This window comes from Alexandromys fortis, unplaced genomic scaffold (genome assembly GCF_014885135.2).
Source record: "Alexandromys fortis isolate MF-2015 unplaced genomic scaffold, M_Fortis_MF-2015_v1.1 scaffold_179, whole genome shotgun sequence".
NCBI classification, from domain to species: Eukaryota; Metazoa; Chordata; class Mammalia; order Rodentia; family Cricetidae; genus Alexandromys; species Alexandromys fortis.
Genome location: NW_026068062.1, coordinates 3350086 through 3371024, shown reverse-complemented (window position 1 = coordinate 3371024; position 20939 = coordinate 3350086). Strand labels below are relative to the sequence as shown.

The 20939-nt window shown below is 43.2% G+C and overlaps 1 protein-coding gene and 1 non-coding gene across 6 annotated transcripts in view; one reads left to right on the top strand and one right to left on the bottom strand.

Annotated features, from left to right (window-relative positions):
- The window catches only part of Fbxo15 (F-box protein 15), an 80357-nt gene that overhangs the window by 5438 nt on the left and 53980 nt on the right, over positions 1–20939 (top strand). For 2 of the 5 annotated variants that reach the window (XM_050120279.1, XM_050120276.1), the window contains exon 2: positions 5547–5672. The exons of the other annotated variants lie outside the window; for them this stretch is intronic. In XM_050120279.1, coding sequence (XP_049976236.1) covers positions 5650–5672 — 23 coding nt within the window. In that variant the 5' untranslated portion in view covers positions 5547–5649. The remainder of the gene's footprint in view (positions 1–5546; positions 5673–20939) is intronic. 5 annotated transcript variants of the gene reach the window in all.
- On the bottom strand, positions 19917–20023 carry LOC126487512 (U6 spliceosomal RNA). Its single transcript, XR_007588409.1, has one exon. It is a non-coding gene; the product is annotated as a U6 spliceosomal RNA (small nuclear RNA).

The following is a 20939-nucleotide window of genomic DNA, read 5'->3' as shown; positions in this document are numbered from 1 at the left end:
TATATATACACACATATATATGTATATATATATTTAAAGCATGTCTTCATCAAATGTGACTATTTGTTTTTGCTTTTGCTTCTAGCTCAGAGTCTGAATTGGGCATATAGGAATTTCACTATTTACTATTTACTGTTCACTGTCCAAACACTATGGACTTGGTCTCTCCAAGGCCTTTTTATTTCTGCCTTTAGAAGACCCAGCTCTTTTTTCTTTGGTTATAGTTGTCTGTACTTTCTGGGCTTGGGTAAAACATTCCCTGATTATGCAGACAGCATTAACAGAATTCCATTTATCGAGCTTCCATATCAATTAATTTTAAGTTGACAACAGTAAGGAAGAGCTAAAATCAGTTATTCTTTAGGGAAAAGCAGCAACAACAATGCAGTCTCACTCACACCTACACACACACACTCACACCTACACACCTACACACACACACTAGTTGTAAAATATAGCAGATCATGGATATGCTGGGCAGTGGTAAGAACTGATCACTTTTGTGCTTCATTATAACTGAGTTCCGATTACCTCAGTTATTCTTATGGGCAAACCTGAGTTCTAAGAATTTTTGTCCACCTGTCAAGAACCATTTAAGAGAGTTCCTTTAGAATGGCAAGTCTACCCTATCTCTAGGTTCTCATAATTCTTCTAGATATCTGAAATACCCAGGTGTGCCTACTATGGTATGGATCTGAAATATTCTCCAAAGGCTTAGTCCCCAGTTTCTGAGGAGGTGGTAGAAATGTTAAAAGACGAGGTCTCGTGGGGGAGCTTCCAACCAATGGGCGTCTCCTTTCTTGAAGGGGATAGTGGAACTCTAGCCCTTTCCTGTTCCTCTCTCACTTCCTGACCATAAAACACCATATTTCTAAAACACACATTTACACACCTATCTGCCCCAACTTCCCTGACACGGTGTACTTCTCTGCCACAAGTGAGGCAGCAGAGCCACTTGGGCATGGACTGGCAAGTGTCTGCTCTATCCTGGTAGAGCTTCCGCTCTGCTTTCCTGCCCCCTAAAGAAAAATTTGGGGGACTGGCTCCCACCCCATTGCTATTGCTGATTCTAATTATCAGGCTTTAGCAGAACTGTGGGCTTTGCCTGTGACACCTTCATCAAGACAGCTGGCTGGTCTGAGTGTGGCATCTTCCTGAAATAGAACCAAGAATGAACCAGGCTGCGACTTTGCCTGCTGTGGGTCCTGGGACTTTGTTTCTGGTGATGAACAGGAGCTGGATGTAGTGAGAGAGAAGATCACACACACACACACACACACACACACACACACACACACACACACACACCTTCCTGCTGGTTCCGAGGCTTCCTCCAGCTCTCCTTCAGAGTAGCTGCATCTGTGACCTTCTTACATCTTGCTTGTCCTTCCCTTGGTCCCAAGGCTGTTAACATTTTTTTATGCATAGTTTGACTGAATTGGGTTTATGACAATTGAAACTAAAAAAAATCTAATAGATACAAGATTAGTTTTCTAGGTTTTGTGTTAACAGCTGGTGTCTGCTACTGTTTGTCCTCCTGAAGAGGAGTAGTGATTGTAAGATGAGAACGGACCCGAGTGCTCCCAGAGGAGGCTGCTGTGCTCACTCCCTGGGGGTACAGCTTCTAGCATCTGTCAGCCTGAGTCACACAAACCCCTCCTTGGGTAGGAGCACATCCTGAGCTGACCCATCTCTCCTTCCTCAGATGCAGAGCAGCTCATGTCAGCACCTTTGTACACATTCCCTGGTGGGGTAGCATCCTTTCCCATGTGGATACATGAAATGCTTTTGTACTTATCAACTCTTTGTCGTTAAAACCAATTGCTTCCTAAGAGCAGGCCCAGAAACACGAGGCTGTTTTACGCAGCTGATTAGACGTATTACCAGAGTACTGACATTCTGTCTCCTGGTATGTGCCATGCTCTTTTCTCCACAGATTCTCCTGTTCTAATTAGAACATGCAAGAGCTCACATGCACTCAGCTTGCCATGAAAACAGCCATCCTGTATCCTTTTTTCTTTCTGGTTTTCAAGACAGGGTTTCTCTGTAGCTTTGGGGACTTTCTGGAACTAGCTCTTGTAGATCAGGCTGGTCTCAAACTCACAGAGATCCGCCTTGCTCTGCCTTCTGAGTGCTAGGATTAAAGTCATGCACCACTACTGCCTGGCCAGCCATCCTGTATCCTGATGACCAGGATTGCCCCCAGAATAACAGCTCTAGTTGGTTTTTCCTTCTTAGTTTTTGTCTTCAATTTTCTTTGCCTATTGATACAATAAAATCCTTCTAAAAAGCAACAAGGAAAAAAGGTTTATTTTGGCTCACAGCTCGTGGGTGCAGTTCATCAAGGTGGAGAATCCAGGTGTCAGGAACTTTGAGGCAGCTGTTGCATCAGGTTCATCATGATGTCCACAGTACACACATCAGGAGGCAGAGTGATGAAAACAGGCACACCCACCTCGTTTTGTTCAGTGCAGACATCCATGCCTACGGGAGGATGTTGTCAACGTCTTGGCTGGGTCCTCTCACATCAATAAACACAGCCAAGATCCCACCCCCATCCTGAAACTGCAGTCAGAGTCTCTGTGAGATTTGTTTGGCCTTGGGGGCTATGTGTGACATTCAGCAGCAATGGGGACAGGCTTCTATTGCCTGCTTTCCAGATCAGAGTGTCATAGGACTGTACCCTCAGAGAGGGGGCAAACACCCCCACATCTGTCAGAAGAGAGACCCCTCAGTTCCATTTGTGAGCCTCTGAATCTCAATTGTTTCATGTGTTGTAAGCCAGATTGGCCAAGATCAGGGTCCCCGCCTTCAGCTCTCAGACAGCAGCAGGGATATCAAAACAATCCTTGAATTTATTTCTCTCAGTCCTGGGCAAGAGGAAAGGAGCGAGGATAAACTAAGCGCTTGCTTATGTAACCCCACTTAAACCTCACAACCAGCCCACGAGCAGCCTACGTCGCTGCTTTTGTTTTCCAACGCTGCAGTTCCAAAGCACCCAGAATTCTTGGTTTAAACAAGAAATAATGGTTCTTTTGCAGTTCTAGAGGTCGGAAGGTCAAGTCAGGGCAAGGCGGTGCTGCCTCCAGAGGCCCTAGAGGAGCATCCTTTCTCAGGCTTCCCTCATTCAGTGGTGGCTGGGAATCCGTTCACTTCAGTTTCTGCCTCTACCTTCAGCCAGCCACTTCCCCTCTCCCACTTACTCTCTGTGCTATGTCTTCTCCGAGGCCGTCAGTGCTGGCTAGATTCGGGGAACTAAGTGTGGCTTATCTGTACTTGCACGTTAAGTTCATCTACAAAGACGCTGCTGCTCCCAAAACGCAATGTTGCAAATCGCCGGTCACTGCTTTGTAGGCGATGAAGCTGTGGTCTCAAGCAGGGAGGTCTTTGCCAGGCTTTAGTTCAGAAAAGGCAGAAACAGGATTCAAGCCTGTTCTGTCTGGATCAGAGACTGTGACTCTGAATACCAATTGGTTGAGAAAATCTCTGCCATGTGCCCTGGGGCTGCAGGGAAGTGGATTCCAGACACTTCCTACCATGTCCCAAATGAGGAATGGTGCAGACAGCGGGTGCTTCCAGAAGCGCAGCAGTCCTGGCCTCACTGGTGTTACCGTTCTGTTACCTGACTTTGTAACCAAGTAACCACGAGGGAGTCTGAGTACTTGGAGCCATAGAACTAATGGGTTTCTATACTTTCTTGAAGAAACACTAATCCCAACTTTAGTTATTACCCAATGAGGACATCACACAGAGCAACTAAGTGCATGGTTGCCTTCCTACCTGGAATACTACCTCATGTCCTTGATTCCTTGGCCTCCATCAAAACTTTATTGAATAAATATTATGATTTTTACGTGTATGTACATGCATATAAATACATAAATAAATATATACATGCATATATATAAATATACATGTATATATATATCATATTGAGTCCATTTAGCTTTATGCATGTGTATTGTGTCCTGTGCTGACCACTTGGTATTGAACTGATTCCTCCACCCTCAGCGGGCATTGGTTATGTGTGGCTCTTCATCTAGGGATGTGACCTCACAGAATTCCCCTGTCCTTGTTCACATGTCCTCTGGTGTTGTCACCATACTGACCTTCTCCCGGAAACAGTATTGTTGAGAGTTCATGGGTTCAACTTCCCTGCCGTGTATTGAAGACGTATTTCACAGCAGACATCCTGGTCTGCTAGCTCTTGTCATCTTTCTGTACCCTCTTCCATCATTTCCCCTTAGCCTTAGGCAGAGGACATAGCACTGCAGACATATCCGTGGGAGCTGGGCATCCCACAGTCGCTTACTCTGCACTTTGGCTGATATGTGTCTCTGTAGCCGTATCTATCTGTTGCAAGAGAAAGCTTCTCTGATGAGAGGTGCGAGCTGCATCTGTGAGCGCAAGGGTTTGTCGTGCAGCTAGAATTTGCATCAGTTTAGGACAATGGCAGCAGAAGGTCTCCTTCTGGGCCTTTGACCTCTCTGTTCGTGGACGGTTGGCTGGCTTTACAGCACCAGGAAGAGATTTCTTGTTGTTGAGTGGAGTTTATGTTCCGTCAGACAGATGTTCTTACTCCTAAAAGTACCACTACCGTACTGTTGAGGATAGCTTGCTGTTCCAGCCATTGATGTGGTTCATGGCCTTAACAGCTGGGCAGGACTACCAATGGCTTCTGCCTTTGCAGCTTGCACAGTATGGAAGGTGGGCTGTTGTAATGGTTGTTGTACCTCAGTCCCTTCGAAGGGACTGGGGAAAGAAACTGGATGACATTCACCTTGAACTTCCAGGTTATTCTCAGTGCTCAGAAAATTTGGGTCTATTCTACAATTTGGGGGAGTTCCCTGGGTCACAGGTACAACAGAGAGGCTAGAAGCCTAGAAGGGCTCAGGGGATTCCCCAGCTCTCCTATCTGCGCTGGGTTATAGTTCAGCTCAACTCCGAGGGCAGAAGTCAATCCACCCAGAGCAGAGGTCAATAGTACAAAGGGTAGTGTTCAGGTCTTTGGACTGGTCAAAGGTTACACGATCACATTCTCTCCTGGATTTGGAGGACCTTCATCTTCCCCTAACCACAGCAGACTCAGTGTGCCTCCTCCACCGGAGTAGGAGACAGGAGGAGACAGGCCCCTATCAGCAGGTGCTGGCTACTCAGAGAGGTAGGTGAAGTCTCCAAAACAGCTCAACAAGGCTTTCGGAGAATACATTTAAAAACAAAACAATAATAACAACAACAAAGCTTCCTCAAATTCAGACAAATCATAGAAAAATTTTACAACTTAAATTTCTTATGAGAGAAAAACCTCACCAGTGTGTCCCCTGGTCTATTTAGGATTTTGATGCTGTGGCTCTTGCAACCCTCTCCTCTAAACAAACACGCTCTGAAGCTACACATCGGTTCTCCTTCCATGTTAGATGCACAATCTCTCAACATCTCTCTTTCCATGTTGAATGCACAGTCTCTCAACATCACTCGAGGCTAAAGGATGCTCTTTCCTCCCCAGAGAGCTCATGCCTTCCTTGCTGTGTCTCCTTTGTTTGCAGTTCGAGTGATTCGGACACTCACAAGTGACTAGTCATTTGTTTGCTCTTGAAGATAGGACCAGGTCTTTCTCGAGTCTGTGACGTCACTGCCCAGCGCAGGCTTATGACATGTATGGAGTATAACAGGTAAATCTTTCTTAATTTTTGAAGGCTCTGTGGACGGTTCCCCTGCTATTTCTTTCAATGGGCTTACTGGGTACCCCAGGCTCAATTTTGTCATCAGGGCACCTGCGTGTCAGAATACCCTGACAAGGAGGAGTGCAGGGAGGCGAGGACTCATGTTAGCCCGCAGCTCTGCATTACAGTCCATCCCTGCAGGGAAGTCAGCAGGGATTTGAGGCAGCTGGCTACATCCCTAAGTTCCCAACTTACTTTTGACACGTAGACAGTCCAGGATCACCTGCACAGGGGACGGTGCAGTACAGTGGATTGCCCCATAGCAACGGATGCATTTAACACAGCGAGCCACAGACATTTCCACAAGCCAACCTGATCTAGTTAATCCCGTTGGATTTAAATTATGTTGTAATGTAAATAAATAGCGTATATAATAAATCTTTAACAAATTTAGAGGGAACATCTAAAAAAGTAACAGGGCCTAAAGAATGGCCATTACAGTGTAAATACTCCAAACCCTTTTTTATGAATGGTCTGTGCCCACTCATATGCTGGCATCAGTCGCCATCTAGTGGCCGTGAGAGTAATAGCAAGAGTTACGTTCAGGAAACGCCGAGGACCTCTTCTGTGAGGAGACAGAAGAAATCAACAAGTCATCTTTGAGAAGATGAACAAGATTGACAGACTGTTAGCCCAAATACCACTCCATGCAAAAGAGAAAGACAGGACTCAAATGGACAGAATCAGAAACGAACGAGGAAACATTACAAGAAACGGCAAAGAAATTCAGAACATTAAAAAGGAATACCCAATGTAATCGGAAAATCTAGAAGAAATGGATGAATTTCTAGATTCAACCAAACGACCAGAATTAAACCAAGAAGCCACGAACCTAAACAGACTCGTAACAAATGAGTAGGTCAGCTGGGTGTGAAGGCAATGCCCTTAGTTCCAGCAGGCAGAGCTCCAAAGACAAGGTCTACAGCCGGGCTACACAGAGGAACCCACTCTCAAAACAATCAAGCCCCCAAACCAAAACAAATGAGGAGATTGAAACAGTAATAAAAAAGTTTACCAACTAATAAAGACCAGGACCAAACGGATTCATGTAATACACAAAATTAAATGAAAATTTCCCATCTGGGCTTATCATACTCCCTCCGAGAGTCATGGACCATCTAACAAAACTCCAGCACCAGACATGAGTTGTTGGTCAACCCTTTGAGGTGTTGGTCAGGGCTGTCCAAGAGACGCCCAAACATTACAGGTTATTGCTATTGCTTCGGTTGCCCCCAGAGGTGGAAGGTAAGTACTCCTTGATGAAGATGCCATGGACTTTAGACATGGGACCCCGAGACTCCTGGGCTGGAACTGACCTTAAAGATGGGCTGTCCTGGTGCGTGCCAGAAGGCACTCGATGCAAACTTCCAAAGGTGAGAAACAACCTCTAATGATTTAGACCTTCCTGGCAGACGAACTGGACAAACGAGTCTAGGGGAACATTATGGACACATTTGCTTAAGAAATTAGAATATAAGTAATTCCTGTTTGAACTTCAATGTTCTCTGTTAAAGGTGTGTTATTAGAAAAATATAGGTCGAGAATTCTACTGTTTAAAACTGCATTGAATGAGGGTGTGGCTCAGTATTAAAACATCTGTTTGGCATTTGCAAGGTCCTGGACTCAATTCCAGCACTGTAATAAAAACAAAACAAAATATATTACCAGTAGTGTAGAGAGTGCCCACTCATATGCTGGCCCGCATTACATCAAAGATTTCAAATAGTATCATAATTTAAATCCAACGGGATTAACTAGATCAGGTTGGCTTGTGGAAATGTCTGTGGCTCGCTGTGTTAAATGCATCCGTTGCTATGGGGCAATCCACTGTACTGTACCGTCCCCTGTGCAGGTGATCCTGGACTGTCTACGTGTCAAAAGTAAGTTGAGAACTTAGGGATGTAGCCAGCTGCCTCAAATCCCTGCTGACTTCCCTGCAGGGATGGACTGTAATGCAGAGCTGCGGGCTAACATGAGTCCTATTACATCAAAGATTTCAAATAGTATCAGATTAAATAGATAAGTGTAAGGAAAAATAACTCCTTTACTATCAAGGAGGAGGAAACGAAGAGATTAAAATAGCCCTTGTAAAATAAAAGCATAAATTAACACCTAAGTATTTTTTTTTGTAAAAGCATGGGTTTTCACTGTTTGAATTTATGCTTTACTGTGACAAAGTTGCCAAGATGGATTTATGATTAGGACTCTGCAGCAAGGACTCAGTATATGGCAGCAGTATTTCACTTCGGTTCATAGACCCTTGGTTTTAATAATTCTAAACAACTTGTCTCAAGTTTTATAAAGGTAAAAATTTATAGAATTGCATGTCATCCATTCATAATATGTGAGAAAGAAGACCCGTAGCTTTGGGTCACTTTAATATCCCCAAATGGGGGCTAGGAAGATACCTCGGTAGGCAATCGATGCCTGAGACCTGAGTTAGACCCAGAACACATGTGAAAACCCTGGGCATGGTGATTTATGCCTGTAATGCTAGCACTGGAAAGGTGAGCCAGCCTAGCCTGATAGTAAGCCCGCGGTCAATGAGAGATTTGTCTCAGGAATAAGGGGGTCAGTTTCATGAGGAATGATGCCTGAGGTTGTCCTAGGACCTCATCTCACACCTGCACATACAGGTGAGCGCACGTGTGTGTGTGCGCTCTCTCTCTCTCTCTCTCTCTCTCTCTCTCTCTCCCCCCCCCCCCCCCCCCCCCCCCCCCCCCCCCGAGTGGGACCCTGTGGTTCATGATGGACCCTAAACCCCACTCTGAGGGTTTGAGACTTTACTGGTACAAATCTGGTTGTGACTATTTCTAAATAGCATAAGCTTGAAAGGCAGAAAATGGAAATCTCGTCCCCTTACAGAGGGGAAGTACAGGGCATCACAGTCACACTGCACCTCTGCCCTGTGTCCCCCTGGCGTGACAAGTGCTGCAGGAGGCTTTCTCTTGGGCAATAGGTGGAGGACGGGAGAAAGTCTATACAAATTGATGAGCAGTGAGGGGTAGAAGCCGATAGGCTGAGCCCACAGTGTGAGTTTGCTTTCTTTGTCTGAAAGAGACAGTTTCTCTGCACAGGAATGATGCCACGGTGGGCATCACTTTCAGCCCTTGCCCTCCAATTCTTTGGTCTTTTTTGTTGCTCTTCACCACCTGTGCCCCAGAGCCAAAGAACTTCCACGTGTAAGTGGGGAATCTTCCTGCAGTGAGGCAGAACCGACGGCAAGCTGCACATATTTTATGCTTTCCAGGAGTGTTCTCTTTCATAATATCAAGTGTGCATGCCAACATTTCACAATAGATCATCCAAATAATGCTTTGTGTAGCGAACCGTTGACCTTGGAGAAAGATGACAGGATCCAAGTCCATTCGGAGCAGAGACTTCCAATAGCAGCTGCAACATTTCACTAAACATAGCAAACACATCTGCCCAGTGAAGAGAACAGTAGGCCACCCAATGGCTGTACCGAACTCCTGGTAGAAAAAATTGTAAAAGCAAAAAACATAGGTAGCCCCTCTCCCTTCCCCTTGGTCCAGCAGCCCTTTGACCTCCAGGGCTACCCCGGGAGGGTGAGTACTCCCGTCCTCACGTATGGGTCACAGAAGTGCTTTGAGAAAGATGCTAGTGGTAAACAAGGGCCGTGGGAACAGAGAAACAAACATGGCAAAAACAGCTCCCTGCAGAGCACAGTGGAGGAGACTCTGGAGCAAGAAGACAACATTTCTCCTCTGCGGTGACAAACTCAGAACATAACTTTTCAAACACTGTTAAACTCAATGGCGCAGTTTTAAAAAGGCATGCAAGGCAGATTTAATACCCTGCAAGTGGTTCTGCTCAATAGGATCAGAACAAAGCATTTGGATGGTATATTAAAATATTCCAGAACCAAGAATCTATTTCCTTTTTGCTATCTAAATTATTTCAACCAAAAGGCAGAATCTAATTAAGCTAAATCCTTTAAGCACATTAAACAATTCAATCTTCCTTCTTATTCTGAAAGTCTGCCCAATCTGAAGCCTGGTCTCCTGTGAATTGTAATGAACAGTTAGTTTCTTCAAGCGCTTCATCATAACGCTGCAATTTCCATAAAAAGGCTATTTCCAAAATCCATTTCAGGTAGGCAGAAAAATCACATCTGGGATTTCCCTCTGGCTCTGGTGTCAAAAACACTTCATAGCGACACCTGTCAACGCATTAAGGCAAAGAGAGACCCAAATTGTATTTTCTGATAAGAAACTTGGTGTGCTTCAACTTTAGCAGCTGGGCAGCTGGGCTGTTCTGTGCTGATTTGATGGCTTCTGACCTAGACTATGTCTGGTCAGCCACGTCATCCTGCACTGCACAATATTCCAGGAGAATTATCACCCCTGATTTTAGGACAGGGAAAGAGCCGGGCTGTGAATACCAATATTTTGGAGATGGCCTCCTAAGTTTTCTACTCAGTTACACATTTTAAAAAGTGCTTTCCCTTTTGTGAAGATTTTTTTTGGGGGGAGTCATTCTCCATCAGAACCCGTTCTGTCATGGTTTATATGTAATATGCCCCCCCCCACAGGCTCATACATTTGCGTGAACATTTCTTCCAGCTGTTGCTGGAGAGGTTGTGGAACTTTTAGGGGGTAAGGCCTGATGGGGAGGAGAGGGCCACGTTGGGGGCACATCTTCAAGTTTTCCTCTGTCCTCTCCCTTGTCTTGCCCTTCCCTTCCTCTCCTCCTCTGTCCCTACTTCCTCCCCTTTCTCTCCTAGGCATGAACATATGTACTTTCTCCTCTCCTCTCTTCCCTTCCTGTCCTTTCAGATAGTGAAGAGGTGAAACACCCTGCTCACAAGCTCCTGCTGCCTTGGAGCCATCTGCTTCCGTGAGTTCCCCGCTATGACGCACATATGTCTCCTTAAACCACCAGCCAGAATAGATTCTTTGTCTCTTAAGTTGTTTTGACAGGTATTCCCTTCCAGTTACCAGAAAGGCAGCTAAAATATATTCTCTCTACATTTCAACACTAAGAACCCGACCAGTGTTTTGGCCTGCAGCACTGAGCTGCTCAGCTGGAGGGAGGGGAGTCGAGTCCTGGGCTTCATTTTTCTCCTTTCTCTCCATTTCCCTCTGGGCATCCAAGGGGCCTGGTAAATGCTGTATCAACGACATCTTTCTTAGCTCTCACCAAGGAGAGTCAAATAATTGGTCTCTCCAGCAGGTTCAATGTGTCAGTTTTTATTAAATGACTGCAGGTGTGTGGGGGAGCCACAGGTGGCTGTGGATGCCTGAGCTATGGGGCTGAGAAGGGAGCTGCATGCACTTGCAGTTTTACAGAAAGCCCTTTGGTGGAGCCTTCAGCTGCAGAGTTCAGACAGAGCTCTCACCGAGTGTCTGCTAGTCCCCAGTCAGAACACAGGCCATTGTCAGGGTGGAAACATAGGTGTTAAGCTGTCTGTGAAAGCACTCTTTAGCTTAGTGGCCCCCATCCTCCATCTTACTTGAAAATCCCATTAGAATACTCTCCCATGTTATCAAGGTTGGACCAGTTGCCCTTTCCAAACACATGGCTGTGCTCTCTCATGTCTATACTACGTGAAGCATCTCTACAGTGGAACTAAAGGTTTAAGATTGGGGGTCTTCAGGTTTCATATGTGTGGCCCCTGAATTCAATGACAGGTGTTATTACAAGGAAAGAGAAGGGGAGACGAAGGGCAGAAGGACCTAGATTATGGAGGCTGAGGGGCCAGGGAGGCAGCTATAGCCATGGGTCACTTGGAGCCACTAAGAGGTAGTGGAGGTTGGAAGGGTTCTTCCCAAGTGCCTTCTAAGGGATTATAGCCCTGTAGACAGACACCTTGGCCTTGCCCCTGATCTCCAGAGTGTGGGAGAATACCTTTCTGTTGTTATCATGTTAATTCCAATGACAAGAATAAGATCACTACCATACTTGAGCTGAATTTGAAGCAAGCTTGATTTTTATTAGGGTGTACCGCAACTGCCGGGTTAAATAGAGCAGCCCTGACTCCATCTCTTGGGCCTCTTTTTGAGGAGTAAAATCACTAGTAGTTTTACAGAAGGGAGACAATGGAGCAATAAGAAGATACAATCTTTAAAATTATGTGATCACCCACCATGTGATTAGGAGGAGTCAGGCTGGGTCAGGGATGTCAGGGAGTGTTGATGGGTGAGGATGCAGGTCAAAGAATACCAGGCTAACTCCAAAATAGTCCATTTTTTAAATTATAAGGGGCAAACTCACAGAACAGGAATGAGAAGTCCAGCCTCAGCTGTGTAGTGTGGGAACCATAGAGAGAGTGAGCCCTGGGCAGGCCAGTGGTTTTCTCTGGATACCCAAGAGGTCACACCCTAACCTGGCCCAACATCTTAAAGGTTATTGGCTAACAGAGGTTCCCCATCACCTCCCCCTTTTGTTTAAATAAGAGAGTTTCAAACCCAATGCAAAACTATATGCATTAGGAACAGATGTTAAGTATAAAATTAGGATTACAAGCAGCATAAACAATATTAAGCAAGGAACACATGCTAAATTTTTTAATAAACATTTTATCCTAAAGAGTCTAAGTCTTGCATTGGAAATGGCTTGGCTAAATCATAAGACTATTTAATCTTTAACCCCATTGAAGACCTAAGAAAGGAGATAAAACTGCTTGAGTAGGCAGGAAGTGCAATCAAGCACCTTCCAAAATGTGCAGTATATAACAGAGACAACTGGCTACCTGAACAAGCACCCAAAGACTCATTTGTAATGTTGAAGCAACCAACTTTAGCTAAGGCCTAATATTGTCTTTTTACCTTTTGTCCCTGTTCATTAATTTTTATAATTTTTAAAAATCTTTTTACTACTTTTTTTTTTAAGTTTAGATCTCCTGTCTGGTGTTTTATTTTAACGTCCTCACTGAGGATTTTAAGTTATGAAGTTTGTCCAGTAAAGATAACGTCTCATCCTTGGATATAATTTTTATGACGTTACATGTTACATTTTTGGAGAGACATCCTATCTGCCAATCTATCATAAGTGTTTAACAGATTTTGACTATTACATTTACTAGCACAAATTTTCTTAGACAATATCTCAGCACCCTCTGTCATTGACTGGATTTTGTCAGTCAAATTGGCCAAATCTTCTTTTAGAGTGTTGATTTTTCCTTTTAGCTGGTCCTTTTAGTCTGTAAAGACTGTATCGTTTTTAAAACTGCCTCAACTTGGCTCTATTATCAAACCATTTTTTAAGGAGAAAATATGAAAGGCAAAAGCTAATTCCTAGAGATGTCGGAGGAAAATTACTTAAGCCTTGCATAATACCATTTATAGTATAAGTAAAAAAGCTGCTGAATTTTTGGATCATTAAATTATTTGTCATTTTTGACATTCTAAATTATATATTTGACCTTATAAATCTCACCTGTAATGAATTGGAGTGGGTGTAATAACCGTTACTGGCCAGCAGGTGTCACAGTTGTAGCCACATGGCCGGGAAATTCAAGTCTTGAACAGTTTAAATTGGTCTTAGCGTGTTAGATACTGAAAAATATGCTTAAATTAAGAGCAGTTATCAAGGCAATCAAAACAACCAGGATAAAGAGAAAGCCTAGAGCCTTTGCAAACAACCCACCCTCCTCAGTACAAGATGCCCCGCTTTTCAAAGGAAGCGGCATCTTAGCTGGAGTCTCCTGTGACAAACTTCACAGTAGCGGCACAGGTAAGGAGAAGAGGGTGGTTGTGTTGAAGGTCATCTCTGTTCCACAAAGCTGGTCTGAGGAGAAAGGAAAGCACCCACCAGAGACTATAATCAAAGACGGTTGCTGGAAGGAGTGGAATGCAGACTCACACTGGCTCCGTTAAAAGTTTTCCAACTTTACCATGTGTCCTTAGTTAAGGTTACTATTGCTGTGATGAAACACCATGACCAAAGCAACTTGGAAAGGACATGGTTTATTTGGCTTACACTTCTCTATCAATGTTTATCATTGACGGAAGTCAGGACAGGAACGCAAACAGGGCAGGAACCAGGAAGCAGGAGCTGATGCAGAGGAGGGACAACCAGACAGGAAGTAGAGGCAGTAGGACATATCCTTTTGTAATCTTGGGGCAGTGGGACCCGTACTTTTGTTTTCCTCTTATTGAATGTTTGAGATATGCAATATCTGATTATTTACATTGAGGAATTAATAGTTTTCCTATTAGACAGCATCCACCTTCCTTCAACTCCCTTTGTAGAACAGTGATAAAAATCACTCCTTATGAAAATCCTGCCTGATTCTCGGTTTCCTCCTGTGTGTTTTATCTTCAAAATATTTTACAAGCTAGTAGTTCTAAAAAGGATTAAAGCTATAGCTGCTATTATTATCACAGCTTATAGATAAGGAACGCTTAGGCAACTTATTTCTCTATAAATTGCCTCTGGCAGTGGGAAAGCTCAGAGCATCTGAGGGTGCGCACAAAGGCTCAACTAAGAAGTTCTATCTTCTTTTAAGAAATGTTGGATGTGACTTTGACCTGTTCATTGCAAATAAGGAAAATAACTGTAAAGAAATAGTTTGAGAATAAAGTGAAGTCCTGTGTTAACACTAGAAAAGTGAGCAGGATTCTCTGATACCCTCAACTGACCTCATGAAAGTGCAGCTTTCTGATTCTATGATTTCTTTCATGGATGAAAATGTGTCCAAAAAAATTCAGCTCACCCGAAGAAGAAGGGGCATGAATGCATGGGACTTTCTCACAATGTTTTAAGGGAGAGTAGGAGAAGAGGCCATGAAGTGGGAACAGAATGCTAGGGAGAGGGGTTTCTAGAGAGTCAGAAATAGCGATGAAAGAGAGAAGGGGGCTCAGAGGGCAACGTACGGAGCTGCAGCCTGATGGGTCCCAAAGAAGACCTAGCCAGAAGTGGAGGTCTACGTTTCCTTGGGATGTGGGCTTCAACGTGAGCTTTTCCGTACTTGGAAATGTTTTGTATCGTCCCCAGCATTCCACACATACAAACTCTCATTCTCTAGCCCAGAACCTAAAAGTCTTCATATTCCCATTTTCATAGGAGGAATCAAGATGTTTCAAGCCTCCTTGAATAAATGTCCTCGGGGAATCAAATCAAGGACCCTTCAAGAGTAGGGTGCAATCAGGTCTAGAGGTCTCCTTGCTCCCTCATGTTCTACCACAAGAAGAGGGCTACAGAGCTAGAGATGCCTGTGCCATCACCAATGAGAAACTTACACATAAGTCCTAACCAATACTGTGGTGTTCCAGGACTGAAAAAGTTAGAGATGAAAAAAAAATCTCAATAATAACAAATGACACCATCATATTTGACAAGTACTGGAATGGACAATTTCATCATTGCTCTGACAAAGAGTAGGCATTTGAAGGTGTGTTTATGTGATTTGAAACTCCTGAAAGGATATTGCATGATGCTTATGTATTCTTTTTTTTTTAATTAATTAATTTATTTATTAAAACTTTCTGTCTCTTCCCCACCGCCGCCTCCCCTTTCCCTCCCCCTCCCCCAATCAAGTCCCCCTCCCTCGTCAGCCCAAAAAGCAATCAGGGTTCTCTGCCCTGTGGGAAGTCCAAGGACCACCCACCTCCATCCAGGTCTAGTAAGGTGAGCATCCACGAAACTGCCTAGGCTCCCACGAAACCAATAGGTCCAGTAGAATCAAAAACCCGTTGCCATTGTTCTTGAGGTCTCAGTAGTCCTCCTTGTCCGCTATGTTCAGCGAGACCAGTTTTGACCCAGGCTTTTTCAGACCCAGGCCAGCTGGCCTTGGTGAGTTCCTGATAGAACATCCCCATTGTCTCAGTGTATGGGTGCACCCCTCGCGGTCCTGAGTTCCTTGCTTGTGCTCTCTCTCCTTCTGCTCCTGATTTGGACCTTGAGATTTCAGTCCGGTGCTCCAATGTGGGTCTCTGTCTCTGTCTCCTTTCATCGCCTGATGAAGTTTAATATTCAGGAGGATGCCTATATGATTTTCTTTGGGTTCTCCTTCTTATTTAGCTTCTCTAAGAACCCGAATTATAGGTTCAATGTCCTTTATTTATGGCTAGAAACCAAATATGAGTGAGAACATCCCATGTTCCTCTTTTTGGGTCTGGCTTACCTCACTCAGGATGGTGTTTTCTATTTCCATCCATTTGCCTGCAAACTTCAAGAAGTCCTTGTTTTTTACTGCTGAGTAGTACTCTAATATGTATATATTCCATACTTTCTTCATCCATTCTTCAATTGAAGGGCATCTAGGTTGTTTCCAGGTTCTGGCTATTACAAACAATGCTGCTATAAACATAGTAGAGCATATACTTTTGTTGTGTGATAAGGCCTCTCTTGGGTATATTCCCAAGAGTGGTATTGCTGGGTCCATGGGTAGGTTGATCCCAAATTTCCTGAGAAACCTCCACACTGCTTTCCAGAGTGGTTGCACAAGTTTGCATTCCCACCAGCAATGGATGAGTGTACCCCTTTCTCCACAACCTCTCCAGCAAAGGCTATCATTGGTGTTTTTGATTTTCGCCATTCTGACAGGTGTAAGATGGTATCTTAAAGTTGTCTTGATTTGCATTTCCCTGATCGCTAAGGAAGTTGAGCATGACCTTAGGTGTCTTTTGGCCATTTGAACTTCTTCTGTTGAGAGATCTCTGTTCAACTCAGTGCCCCATTTTATAATTGGGTTGATTAGCCTTTTACGGTCTAGTTTCTTGAGTTCTTTATATATTTTGGAGATCAGACCTTTGTCAGTTGTGGGGTTGGTGAAGATCTTCTCCCAGTCAGTGGGTTGCCTTTCTGTCTTAGCAACAGTGTCCTTTGCTTTACAGAAGCTTCTCAGTCTCAGGAGGTCCCATTTATTCAATGAGGCCCTTACTGTCTGTGCTGCTGGGGTTATACGTAGGAAGTGGTCTCCTGTGCCCACGTGTTGTAGAGTACTTCCCACTTTCTCTTCAATCAGGTTCAGTGTGTTTGGACTGATATTGAGGTCTTTCACCCACTTGGACTTGAGTTTTGTGCATGGTGATAGATATGGGTCTATTTTCATTCTTCTACAGATTGACATCCAGTTTTGCCAGCACAATTTGTTGAAGATGCTCTCTTTTTTCCATTGTATACTTTTAGCTCCTTTATCGAAAATCAGGTGTTCATATGTTTGTGGGTTAAAGTCAGGGTCTTCTATTCGATTCCATTGGTCGACTTCTCTGTTTTTATGCCAATACCAAGCTGTTTTCAATACTGTAGCTCTGTAATAGAGTTTGAAGTCAGGGATGGTAATGCCTCCAGACGTTCCTTTATTGTATAAGATTGTTTTGGCTATCCTGGGTTTTTTGTTTTTCCATATAAAGTTGATTATTGTCTTCTCCAGATCTGTGAAGAATTTTGATGGGATTTTGATGGGGATTGCATTGAATCTATAGATTGCTTTTGGTAGAATTGCCATTTTTACTATGTTGATCCTCCCAATCCAAGAGCAAGGGAGGTCCTTCCATTTTCTGGTGTCCTCCTCTATTTCTTTCTTCAAAGACTTGAAGTTCTTGTCAAATAGATCTTTCACTTCCTTGGTCAGGGTTACCCCAAGATATTTTATGCTCTTTGTGGCTATCGTGAAAGGTGATGCTTCTGTGATTTCCCTCTCTGTTTCCTTATCCTTAGTGTATAGGAAGGCAACTGATTTTTTGGAGTTGATCTTGTATCCAGCCACGCTACTAAAGGTGTTTATCAGCTGTAGGAGTTCTTTGGTAGAATTTTTGGGGTCGCTTATGTATACTATCATGTCATCTGCAAATAACGAAAGCTTAACTTCTTCCTTTCCAATACGAATCCCCTTGATCCCCTTATGTTGTCTTATTGCTATTGCTAGAACTTCAAGCACTATATTGAAGAGGTATGGAGAGAGTGGACATCCTTGTCTTGTTCCTGATTTTAGTGGGATGGCTTTGAGTTTTTCTCCATTTAATTTAATGTTAGCTGTCGGTTTGCTGTAGATAGCTTTTATTATATTTAGGTATGACCCTTGTATCCCTATTCTCTCCAAGACCTTTATCATAAAGGGGTGTTGAATTTTGTCGAATGCTTTTTCCGCATCTAATGAAATGATCATATGGTTTTTTTCTTTCAGTCTATTTATATGGTGGATTACATTGATAGATTTGCGTATGTTGAACCAGCCCTGCATCTCTGGGATGAAGCCTACTTGATCATAATGGATAATTTTTCTGATGTGTTCTTGAATTCGGTTTGCCAGTATTTTATTGAGAATTTTTGCGTCGATATTCATGAGTGAGATAGGCCTGTAATTCTCTTTCTTGGTTGGGTCTTTGTGTGGTTTTGGTATCAGGGTAACTGTAGCTTCATAAAAGGAATTTGGCAATGACTTTTCTGTTTCTATATTGTGAAATACGTTAAGGAGTATAGGTATTAGCTCTTCTTGGAAGTTCTGGTAGAATTCTGCGTTGAACCCATCTGGTCCTGGGCTTTTTTTGGAAGGGAGATTTTTGATAACAGTTTCTAGTTCTTCGCGACTAACAGGTCTATTTAGATCATTCACCTGGTCTTGGTTTAGCTTTGGTATATGGTACTTATCTAAAAAAATGTCCATTTCTTTTGCATTTTCCAGTTTTGTGGCATACAGGCTTTTATAGTAAGATCTAATGATTCTCTGGATTTCCTCTGTGTCTGTGGTTATGTCCCCCCTTTCATTTCTGATTTTATTTATTTGCGTGTTCTCTCTCTGTTGTTTAGTTAGTTTGGATAGGGGTTTGTCGATCTTGTTGATTTTCTCCAAGAACCAACTTTTTGTTTCATTGATTCTTTGGACTGTTTTCTGTGTTTCTATTTTGTTGATTTCTGCCCTCAGTTTGATTATTTCCAGTCTTCTACTCCTTCTGGGCACCTCTGCTTCTTTTTTTTCTAAAGCTTTCAGGTGTGCCATTAAGTCCCCAATGTATGCTTTCTCTGTTTTCTTTAAGTGGGCACTTAGTGCTATGAACTTTCCTCTTAGCACTGCTTTCATCGTGTCCCATAGGTTTGAGTATGTTGTCTCTTTATTTTCATTAAATTCAAGGAAGACTTTAATTTCTTTCTTAATTTCTTCCTTGACCCAGGTGTGGTTCAGTAGTTGACTGTTCAGTTTCCATGAGTTTGTCGGCTTTCTGGGGGTAGCATAGTTGTTGCCATCTAACTTTAATCCGTGGTGATCTGATAAGACACAGGTGGACACTGATATTCTTTTGTATCTGTGGAGGTTTCCTTTGTTTCCGAGTATATGGTCAATTTTTGAGAAGGTTCCATGAGCTGCAGAGAAGAAGGTATATTCTTTCCTATTTGGGTGGAGTGTTCTGTAGATGTCTGTTAAGTCCATTTGCTTCATTACCTCCAATAATTCTCTTAATTCTCTATTAGGTTTCTGTCTGATTGACCTGTCCATTGGAGAGAGAGGTGTGTTGAAGTCTCCTACTATTAGTGTGTGTGGTTTTATGTCTGCCTTGAGTTTTAGAAATATTTCTTTTACATAAGTGGGTGCTTTTATATTAGGGGCATAGATATTCAGGATTGAGATGTCATCCTGATGAATTGTTCCTGTTATGAGTATAAAGTGTCCATCTCGATCTCTTCTGATTGATTTTAGTTTGAAGTCAGTTTTGTTGGAAATTAGTATGGCCACACCTGCTTTTTTGTTAGGACCATTTGCTTGAAAGACCTTTTCCCAACCTTTTACTCTGAGTAGATGCCTGTCTTTGTGGTTGAGATGTGTTTCTTGCAAACAGCAGAATGTTGGATCCTGTTTTCGTATCCAATCCCTTAGCCTGTGCCTTTTTATAGGTGAATTGAGACCATTAATATTAAGTGATATTAGTGACCAGTGGTTGTTTACTCCGGTTATTCTTACTGTTTTCGGTAGTAGAGTTTGTGTGTGTCCCTTCTTTGAGTTGTACTGGTGAAGGTTCGCTAGATTCCTGAGTTATTGTAGTCAGTGTTGGCAATGTTGGATTCCTTGGGTTGCGATTTTCCTTCTATTACTTTCTGTAGCGCTGGATTTGTGGCTACGTATTGTTTAAATTTGTTCTTATCCTGGAATGTCTTGTTTTCTCCATTGATAGTGAATACTAGCTTGGCTGGGTATAGAAGTTTGGGTTTGCATCCATGGTCTCTTAGTTTTTGAAGAACCTCTATCCAGGACCTTCTGGCTTTCATGGTTTCCATAGAGAAGTCAGGTGTAAAAATATGGAACACTTCACGAATTTGCGTGTCATCCTTGCGCAGGGGCCATGCTAATCTTCTCTGTATCATTACAATTTTAGTATATGTGCTGCCGAAGCGAGCACTGCTTATGTATTCTTACGCTTCAGTTATCTATAGGCTAAATACAAAGTGTCATCAGTAACTGCAGTCTTTGGTTTGATAAGTTGGTTTCCCATCTGAATTTTTCCTAAATTAAATCCACAGCATTTCTTGGTAGTCTATCACACACAGTAGTGATGTGGGATGTCCTTCTGTATATGTGTTGTTTTTATTGGATAATGAATAAAGCTGTTTCGGCCAACGGCTTAGCAGAGTAAAGCCAGGTATGAAGTCTGAACAGAGATATATAGAGAGAGCAGGTGGATTCAGGGAGATGCCATGTAGCAGCTGAAGGAGGAAGACACCTGCCAGAACCTTTCTGGTAAGCCACAGCCTCATGGCAATACACAGATTAATAGAAATGGGTTAATTTAAGATATAAGGGATAGCTAGAAATATACCGGAGTCATCAGCCAAACAGTATTGTAATTAATGTAGTTTCTGTGTGATTATTTGGGTCTAGGCGGCTGGAAAATGATTGCACAGTCTCCATTTACACAGCAGCCTGTGGTTTCTGGAAAAAACAGCTGATGTCCACCTTTCTGTGCTAAAGACAAGTGGACCTGTAAGGTTCACGTGGAAATCAATACATGCTCCTTCAGCATCTGTGCTAGAGGAGAAAGCCGTGTGCCTCTCTCAGCACTTACGTAGTGATGTTATTTATATGGAAAATGATGCTGATGAGTGTACTTAAGGAAGCGGATAGTCTGCCACATCAAGGGGGTGGGAATAAGTTGTTGCAGGTGTGAGTCCCGTTCAGACTGGAGTATTGCGATCGGTCTGACCCCTGTGGTTCATTGTGTCATCCCTCTGCGCATGATAGATGTAGCTGTTGGTAGTAGCTGCAGGGAATAAAGACAGTCTTATAGTTGATGAATCTGGTGTCTACAAATAGGCTTC